Consider the following 9880-nt stretch of genomic DNA (forward strand, 5'->3'; position numbering starts at 1 on the left):
CTTCAACTTCCTAGTTGGTGGTCTTCAGCTTCCTATTGATATCCATACACACACACACACACGTAAATGAGTAAATTCACACATTGATACCCATACACAAGAAAAAAGAGCAAATGAAAATATCATTTCAAAATACACACATTGATATATTATTTCAGAAAGGAATAGTTCTTGCAAACATATATATCCATAACTACATAAGCTATGACAAAAAGAAAGAAGCAGCAAAACTAATTGGTAGCTAAGATTTATCAAAATTTGGAGTATGAAACATTAATTATATCGGAAATCCATATCATAGCATCGGAACACTATGAGTTCCCCTTTGTAATAAAGCTGTGGAAAGGTTGGCCAGTTTGAAAAGACTTTCAGCCCATGCCTAACTTCCTCATCAGTTGAGATGTCAAAGGAGCCAAAACTCACTTTCTCCTCTTTAAGGGGCATTAACGACTTTAGAGCTAAAACCGCATCTGGGAGCATCTGGCGAGACCCTACTCTTCTTGATCCAATTGCAGTGGAGATTCCATGAGAGGATGAAGAGCCTTCACTTAAAATTTTTTTCATTCTCTTAAAAGGTGAAATAAAATTTGGCAAATTACTATTTGGATTGCCCATACTAGACCCCATTTTACCATCCGCAATATTAGCAATTCCTGTTGTTGTTACAGAAATAGCCATTTCCATCTGCAACGAGAAAATATGCATGAGCATGACTTGCAACTGTTGTCAGACTTACCAACTGCTACTTTTGTAAGCCCGGGAAGATCAATAAGGGTCAAGTTGACAACTGCCATCATCAAGCAACAGTAGAACGTGTCAAATTGAAATTAAGAATAAAACTGCACTTCAATGCTAGTGTACTGCCCTAAAATGAATACAAATTCAACCTTCATCTTACCGTTGGGAGAATAGACGCTAAGATGAATTGGAACACTAGAGGAGTGGTGCCTCACAGATATAATCAACATTGTCATGTAAAATGAATATAACTCATTAACTACATACATTTAGCTCTCAAAAGAGTGGTGCCTCCAAACACCCAGAAAGGAAAATACACACACACACACACATATTTAATAGGTCGTTAATTCTATATTCAGATGCATGTAATAAGTTAAACCAAAGAGCAAACATAGAAGCTTGAGTAAGACTTTATTCACAAGTAGCAAGATGGAATCGATTCAATCACATTCCAACATAAGTCCAAAAAGGGAAGTTCATAATAAAGTAATTACCAAAATCAGTAAATCTTTTTCTTGGGAGATGGAGAAACTCCGCATATTCTCTGCTGCCTTTAGAAATCTTATGAAGTTGCAACACAAGAGGACGCCGAGTAACAATTCCTGCACATATTTTGCACGCATCAGTCCCACAATCTTCTATATAATTGAATCTCATTGCCACACTAAATCTAATAATATCAACGCGAAACTTACCAGACCCACGAGGTAAAAAGTCCTTGCCGACAACACTCTCCAACACAGAGGATTTTCCTGAACTCTGTGGAACACCGTACGATTGTGAGGAAGCAATTAATATTGATATAAAAATTATTAACATGATTAATTTATAGCAGATCATCAATATATTGATATTTAACATAACATCAACGTACTAATATAAATCAAACATACAAAAAATTGCCTAAAATGCAAAATATACAAGTATCAACTAAGAATTAAATAATATCTATATATAATCCGACCAAGTTCTGATCACGGAAAGTCTGAGCTTTAAGAAAGAGAGTCGAGTCGGTGTGGGGAGATCGGGAAGCTAACCTGGCCACCAACGACGGTGATCGCCGGGAGAGAGTCCCAGAGAGTAGGCAACGCGCTGGCTTCGCCGTGGTCGCCGAGAGCCATGCAAGCCCTCTGGATTTTGTTCACCAGAGAGATTAGATTCTCCATCTCTCACTTATCGCTACCAAGATCGGAACGAAACCGCGGCGACTGTGTCGACGGGCTCAGATCACCTGGATCTGAGAACGGCGGAGTAGAGAGAGAGAGAGAGATTTGCGGTGGAGACAGAGGGATAGTTTGGGAATTAATGAAATTTTTATTAAATGACGGTGGATTCCCGCACAATCTAGAATCAGAAGCGGCCTTTGGGCTGCTTCTGATTTTGAGCCCAAATTTTACACAAATTGTTAAAGAAGCTCAGTATCTCGAGCTCAATGCATTAAGCTCAATACCTTGAGCTCAGTATCTCGAGCTCAATGCCTTTAACTAGGGTATGTTTTTTTGTCTAAAAAATTCAAAAAAAGATAATTTGAGTTCTAATTTTATTTAAGTTCACGTTTTTTTAAGTTTTAATTTTATTCAAGTTACAATTTCAATTCAAGTTATAACTCAAATTCAACTCAAAAATTACACTCTAAAAAAATAATCCCTAAATATCTTGAGCTCAAATGCCATCAGCTCAATACCTTAATCGCAGTACCTCCAGCTTAATGCCATAAGTTCAATACATTGAGCTCAATGCCTTAAGTTCAATACTTTGAGTTTGGTACCTTGAGCTCAATACTTTGAGCTTGATACATTAAACTCAGCACATTGATTTCAAGACAAATAACTTGGGTAGGGCAAGTTAAATTAAGCCCAACCTCTCCCCAGTTTATTGCGTGGAAATGAGAAGGACCGCTACATTAACCACCCCACGATGTGCAAAGTATGGCCGGGTATGCTTGAAGAACCGCCACATCACACGTAGATGGAAAAGAAAATGGGTCACGTCTGAAGAGGAGCGGAGGTGCGGAAGTGACGAACGTGGGGGGAGAGAGCGGTCACACTCACGATCGTTGGCTACTCAGAGGAAGAAGCTCTATAAATGCGAGAAGAAACGAATGAAAGGTTGGAAAACTTTCTTACCTTAGGGGTTACACTGCAAAAATTGTATTTTGAGAGCATGTGAGAGTGAGTGCGTACCCAGAAACTAATCAATAAATTTGTGCTTTCTTCTTTCTATTTTCTTAGGCCCCGTTAATTTCACTAATTTAAGTTTAGAATTCGAGTTGAGATGTGATTTTATGTGAGTACTTTTTACTGTAGTAAAAAAAATTAAATGTGACTGTTTCTGAGAGCTTTTTACTGTAGCAAAACTCGAATTCTAAACTCGAATCAGCGAAATAAATGAGGCCTTAATTTCTTCATTGTCTTCATGCAAATTACTTTCCTTGTTTCTTCTCCAGTCATTGTAATCTGTTTCAACTTAGCTACGTACTCAGAGTTTGAATTGTTGATTGTTGATGAAATTCTACCGTCAAAAGTAATAAAAGCTACAAAAGAACTAATTAAGTTTGAAAATTTAATGTTGCATATATTTATTGATATAAAATAATATATATATATATATATATCAGGCAGAGGTAAACGTAGAATTGCTTCCTCCATCCTTGCCCCACCATATCTTAGTGACAAGATTTTCTCCCCATTTTAAATTATTATTCTCCATCTCCATCCCGTTTATAACGGAGTTCAACCCTGTAGGGATTACTATTATCTTTATGAATTTTAGTAAATAAACTACTAATTTACATTTTATATTTATCGAGTAGTAAACTACTATATAACTCTATTTTATCCTTCATTAGTTCTCTATCTTACTCTCAAAGCAACCGAATATTATAATAAATTAATTTTTGACAAAAATTCATGATTGATCATGATTTTGTACAGATATATTATTTATATCATTCTAAATAATTGAATGTCATTATGACGTTTTGTTTTCTTTTTTATTAATTGAATGGTAAATATTTTTTACCAACTTGAGTGGTTTTTTAGTTTTTTTTTTCCTAACTTTTTTTCGGCAAGTTGCTCAATATATAAGAAAACCAACAGTTTACTTTTTATCTAGTAAGTAAACTCTTGGCTAACTTTTTTTTTCCCCTTCTCTTACTTTTTCTGAAAGAACCAAATAAAAAAATTAGGTGAACCAGTGGTTTACGTTGTGTATAATTTATAAACCGATAGTTAAAATGCTATTCCAAGCTCTTTAAGACAATTTCATCCGGAGAGATCACGTCAGAGTTAGAAGAGCAGAGAAATCATACTAGAGTATGTCGATGGCACAAAGATAGCTTCTATACTTTCAAATGATCTATAAGAATATTTTTGAAATAAAAGGCAACCATACGTTATTTTCCTATTAGGTCACTTAGAAAGTGGTTTTTCTTACTTGACCCATAAAAATTTGAATTGTTAACCTTCATTCTAACAACTTTTTTTTTCCTTCTATTCAATAAAATTTTCAACGGGGAGTAGTTTAAAACCGGGGAAAAAAAGGGAAAATCAAAGAGGAACTAATTCTTAGATAGGGAACATATTAAATATATATATACACACATGGCATATTTTTATATACATATATATGAGTCACTTGAAAGACGTACATTAACCGTTGATGAGGTCACGTGTATTTTACTTATGAATTCATGCATTGGTTCAAATACTAATAATTCTCCCAAGAACAACTGTACATGCACTTATGATTTTTTTTTTTTTCTAAAGCAAGGCACGTATACCACTTGTGATCCTGTAAATAAGAAGTTTACATGTGAGAAGTAATGCGCTGAATCTACATGCACTATAACAAATGAGATTGAATTTCTAAGGGTTATTTATAAAAATAACATTGATTAGAATAATTATTTTATAACTAGCACTACTTTCATATTTTTATTTTAACATTGTCACATTAGATTTCGAAAACTCACAAATTTATATTGTTTGAAATATCCTTTACAGAACTCTAGATACATTTTTCTTCTCTTCTCTCTCTTTTCCCTGCCGCCTTTCTTCTCTCTCTTCTCTCTTTTCCTCACCTCTCTGGTTGATTTCTTTCTTAACCGTATTGGAATATTTTTATGTGGACTTTTATAAACATAATAATTCACTCTAATTTGTTATTAAAGCATCTTACGGATAGCTTTGTTAATTTAAATTTAGTTATACATGTATGTTAAATATCAGTTCATAATGGGATGAACACTCAGCTTGTTGACTAATTTGAGGCGTATGAACTGCCTCTCTTATAAATGTTTTGATCAACCCATTATATTAAATAACCTCTCAATACAATTAAAATAAGCACTATAGGCCAATTAAAGTGTGAACCCAAAATAAGAAATGTTGTTGCCATATATTTTGGGGTGTGCCCATTTTATGGTGTGCTTGGAATAGTGTGGTAGAGGGAGAGAAGGAGGAGAGTTTATTGAACCCTCGGCTTCGGCGATTTCTAGCGACGTTCCAACTGCCCACCAATGCTACCACGGGATAACCCACTTGTACATGCTTCAATTCTCAATTGGTTCAATGTTTAGTTTCAACAATTGGTATTAGAGCCTCCAATTTAAGTTTTGAGGCTCTGCATTTCCGGATTTCTTCAAGGGTATCGAAACCCATTTTTCAAAATCCCTAAAATTGCTCTAATATTTTGTGTATGAGTTTATATATTATGAATATATGTGGGGGTGAATTTTTCTTGATAGAATTGTGTTGTTTTGATGGTTTTTCAATTTGGATTTTCAAACTCTATCCATGGTCGTACTAAGATAAGAACTCGAATCAAGGCTGTCTATTGGCTTGAGTTAAGTTATTTTTTGTCTTGTGGATTGTGAAAACAAACTATATACCATGAATTTTGTGTTTATTGGGCATTGTATGGCTGAAAAACTATTATGTTTTTGAAGGTCCGAAAATGGCCGAAATGGATTTTTATTATCGTCAAAATTTTGATTGTTTTTGGACCATTTAATGTTATAGATCAAAAGAGGACAAAATTATGAGAAAAGTTCCTTTTCAAATCATTGAAAACGGAGTTCTAGAGGCCAATAATTAGTCGAGTCGGATCGGATCGGGTCGCGGGTCACATACTGAGTCGTGTTGCATGTGAGGTTGAAGATGAGAAAAACGACATTGTGTTTTAATTTTGCTTCAAAAATGACATGTCATTTTCAAAGTTTTGTGCCGTTTTTCTTCATTAACCAAAACTACATGTGGGCTAAAGAATTGAAAAAAAAAAACCAATTTTGACCAAAATTTGACCGATTCGTACGAAACTCATTCGAAGTCCGTTTTGAGAGTGTCGTTTTCACCGTTACGCTCTATTTTTCATCTCCTACCCATTAAAATAATTTATTTTAAGTTTGGACCACCATAAAATCATGTTTATATATTTTATAAGTTGATTATATTTTTATTGATGGCTAATTCTCACAGTTTTTCAAACAAATTTTTCTTGGGCATTTTGTATATAATTTGTTTGATGATCAAATGCCATAAAATTTTAATTATATTATTTTTTTTATATGGCATATTTAATTGTGAGAATTCGATAATAGTGAATGTTTATGTACTCACCTGTCGCAAGTCTAAATATGCCAAATTGTCTAGGTTGTTCTGTTACGAAGCTCTCCCACCAAATTTTATATTTCCTCTTGAGAGAGACTTTTGGATGCACAACACTCCATACATGGATGCACATAAGCTACCAGAAAGTACTTTTATTTAAATATTTGTTTATTGTAATGATTTTCATATATTTTCTGAGTAGGTTTAATTCTCACTATTTTGATACCTAAAATTTTGGAGCATGTTTATTTTCCATATTACATGGTCATACTTTATTTATTTCTGCCACATAATTTGATATTCCAATAAATAAAATTTAGACATATAATATAATTTTTTGTTCAAATTTTAAAATGCCCATTTAGTGTTTATTGCTTTAATGCCTAATTGTTGTTCATTGAGGCATATGCGGTCTCTTTATATTGAAGTGAGAATAAAAAATTGTATTAAAAGCTCACGTGCTATTGTAAAACTTAAACTACAAGTTTGTCCATACTTTATTTATTAGTATTATTATTATTAATTGATATTTATGTGAGTGTTATGTTTTTTTATTATGCTATCAAAGTGAGAGAAAATTAGAAATATTTATTTGTGGATTAGCATAATCGCTAACTCACATACATTATCAAATAATAAATTGAAGCCATATATGGACAAACTTATATCTGTTAATCATGTTATGAAAGTCCATACAAGTGGTAGAATTATCCTGTCAATAGTTCTATTACTTGGTAGGATGCTTGAATCTTGCTTAAAACTTAAGCATGTAACATTTGTTCATGTTTCAGCTATTTGTTTTATTATTTGACATTTTGTTTTATATGAGTACTATTGTTATTTATTATGCAGTCTAAGTGGAAGAATATTGGAAACAGTTATATATGGACTTGCATAATCACTAAACTCATATTATGGTTAAATAATAAATTGAGTGTTATGGATAAAGTAATGTATTACATATTGCTGAGATCCATACGGTTAATTAAATTATCTTGTCGATAATTAATTTTTTGGTAGGATACTTAGACCGGTGAAGAAAATTTGTTGAATGTCATGAACCGCATAATCTTTACTACCCTGTCGGTGGTGGATTGATTCATTTGGTTGTGATGTTTGTTGAATTGTCCTTATCTGCATAGGAGTCCTATTTTGCTCAAAGGACTCTAGCACACAATGATCATGTTGGCTTGGATCATTAGGAAAGGCTAAGTAAAGCGCAAATTGCATGATCTTGTTTTACATGCCTATTGTTGATTGCCCCTATTGTTTTCTTAGCATTGAGTAATCCTTGTATCTTCGCTATCTTGATGCTAAATGGGACAAGTTATCATTAATGGTGTGGATCTCTCTTTATGAATTTGTGGTGTTGGAACTGACATAGCCTTAAGAGTGGATGTGTTTTCTAGCTCCACTAATGTGTTGAGAAACTCTATGATGAGTAGGAGTGAATGGAAAAGATCGAGGGAGTAGTATCTCAATTTTGGAAGAGACGGTCACTGAAATTAGCTTTGTGGAGAACATTATTGATAAATGCATATGTGTAAGGTCAGTGGGAGTAGTTGTATATTTCTGGTTTTTTGTGTTGATGACAACTTGCTTACGCCTAGTGATTCTGACCTGTTGGTTGAGACGAATAACATGTTGCCTGGTCACTTTAGTTTGAGAACCTTGAAAATGCCTCTTACGTTCTAGGCATGCGGATTCTCCATGACAAGGTCAAGTGCATTTTCTGGTCGTCTCAGAGAACCTATATTATTCTTGTTTTGAATAGGTCCAGTATGCATTCTTATTCTCCTAGTAAGCCATGTTTGTTAAGGTGACAAACTCTTAAAGGTGTAATGTCCTTATGGTAATAATAAGATAGATCAAACCAAAATGTCCCTTATGCTTTTGTGTTTGGTAGCTTAATGTATGCTTAAGTATGCACATGTCTTATTATTATGTTTGTTGTTGATGTATAGATTCAGTACTTCAGTGATTGTTGTTATTATTACTGAATTAACTGAGAATAAAGTACCAGATAGATGGGTATCGGCAAACCAACACTCTTGTTTTAGTTGGATCTTCTGATCCCGATTATGCAGGCTGCATAGATGATAAAAGGAAGATCTACTTTGTTGAAAGTGTCAAGGAGACACTCATAACGTCCTTGACCGTGGTACAGAGTCTGTGGCGTGTTGAGAGATTGTCTTATGTGATATAATTGTAGAACCCTATTTCAGCATTATGAGTAGTTGACTCCATTTCTGGACATACTGAAACTATATTGTAAAAGTTCTATAATAGTGTTTTTTTTTTTTTTGTCTCTCAGAACACAAAAAGCATCTTTCGCTCAAGTGTATTGATACTGTGTTCTATTTTGTGAAAGAAAAAGATTTAAGATGCCTCATTATGATTGAAAATACGCCTATAAACAACATGTTGGCAGTTCTACTAAGGGCTTACCTATTATGTGTTTTAAGAATACGCATCACACTCGGGACAGTGAGGAGCTTGTAGTTGTATTGAGTTAGTGAGAGTTTACTACTATTTGTCCATGACATGTTGTTATTGATAAGGATTGCTTATGCCTCAAACAATACATGCATATTCATGGATCTATCACTTTACGTGTGATGTTGTGTTGGCATACCTTTTAATTGACAAACTGAAAACTTGAAATGAGACATTTGGTTATTAGTCTCAGTTGTTTTTTATCCATAATTTCAAGTTACCGTTATCCTTTGATGAATCTCTAGCGCCTGATTGTGTATAATGATTGTATCATGTTGATATGTTATTATGCATATGATTGTTTTGGGCTTGTGTTTATTATGTGAGATTCTTAGTTTATGCTTATGCTATGATGAGTGAATGTTTGTTGTATGATTATGTTGTCCAAGTGGGAGACTGTTGGAATATTTTTATAAGGACTTTCATAATCATAATAATTCACTATAATTTATTGTTAAAGCATCTTACGGACAACTTTGTTAATGTAAATTTAGTTATGCATGTATGTTAAATATTGGTCCATAATAGGATAGACACTCGGCTTGTTGACTAGTTTGAGTCGTATGGACTCTCTCTCTCATAAATATTTTGATCAACCCATTAGATTAAATAACCTCTCAATATAATTAAAATAAGCATTATAGGCCAATTAAAGTGTGAGCGTAAAATAAGAAATGTTGTTGCTATATATTTGGGGTGTTGCCATTTTGTGGTGTGCTTGGAATACTGTGGTAGAGAGAGAGAAGGAGGCGAGTTCATTAAACCCTCGGTTCCAGCGATTTCTAACGACGTGTCAACTGCCCTCCAACACTACCACGAGATAACCCACTTATACATGCTTCATTTCTCAATTGGTTCAATGTTTAGTTTCAACAAACCTCACCTCTCTGTTAGAGGTGGCCCTGAAGGAAATTAGATAAGCCAGGACCTCCATGTGCAGGGTCAGAAAGGTGATGAAGGTGAAGAGGAAGAGGTTTTGTCGTCGGAGAAAGGGTTGGTGAGAAGGTTTGTGAGTTTTATTGGGTAAAGGATTT

The 9880-nt window shown here is 34.0% G+C and overlaps 1 protein-coding gene across 3 annotated transcripts; it reads right to left on the reverse strand.

Moving 5' to 3' along the window:
* Positions 1-2101, reverse strand: LOC21386314 (dynamin-related protein 12A). 3 transcript variants are annotated; one of them, XM_024167970.1, is made up of 5 exons: positions 1779-2101; positions 1437-1500; positions 1236-1343; positions 737-787; positions 1-32 (listed from the first exon to the last, which is right to left on the reverse strand). In XM_024167970.1, exons 1-5 carry the CDS (start codon positions 1905-1907, stop codon positions 25-27), a joined length of 360 nt encoding a protein of 119 aa, XP_024023738.1. In that variant the 5' UTR covers positions 1908-2101; the 3' UTR covers positions 1-24. The 3 variants fall into 3 exon arrangements, with proteins under 3 accessions (XP_024023738.1, XP_024023772.1, XP_024023694.1); XM_024168004.1 differs by lacking the exons at positions 1-32; positions 737-787 and adding an exon at positions 174-684; XM_024167926.1 differs by lacking the exon at positions 1-32 and having other exon boundaries at positions 174-787.
* Between the last annotated feature and the right edge of the window lie 7779 nt (positions 2102-9880).

Source organism: Morus notabilis, unplaced genomic scaffold (assembly GCF_000414095.1).
Source record: "Morus notabilis unplaced genomic scaffold, ASM41409v2 Scaffold681, whole genome shotgun sequence".
Taxonomy (NCBI): Eukaryota; Viridiplantae; Streptophyta; class Magnoliopsida; order Rosales; family Moraceae; genus Morus; species Morus notabilis.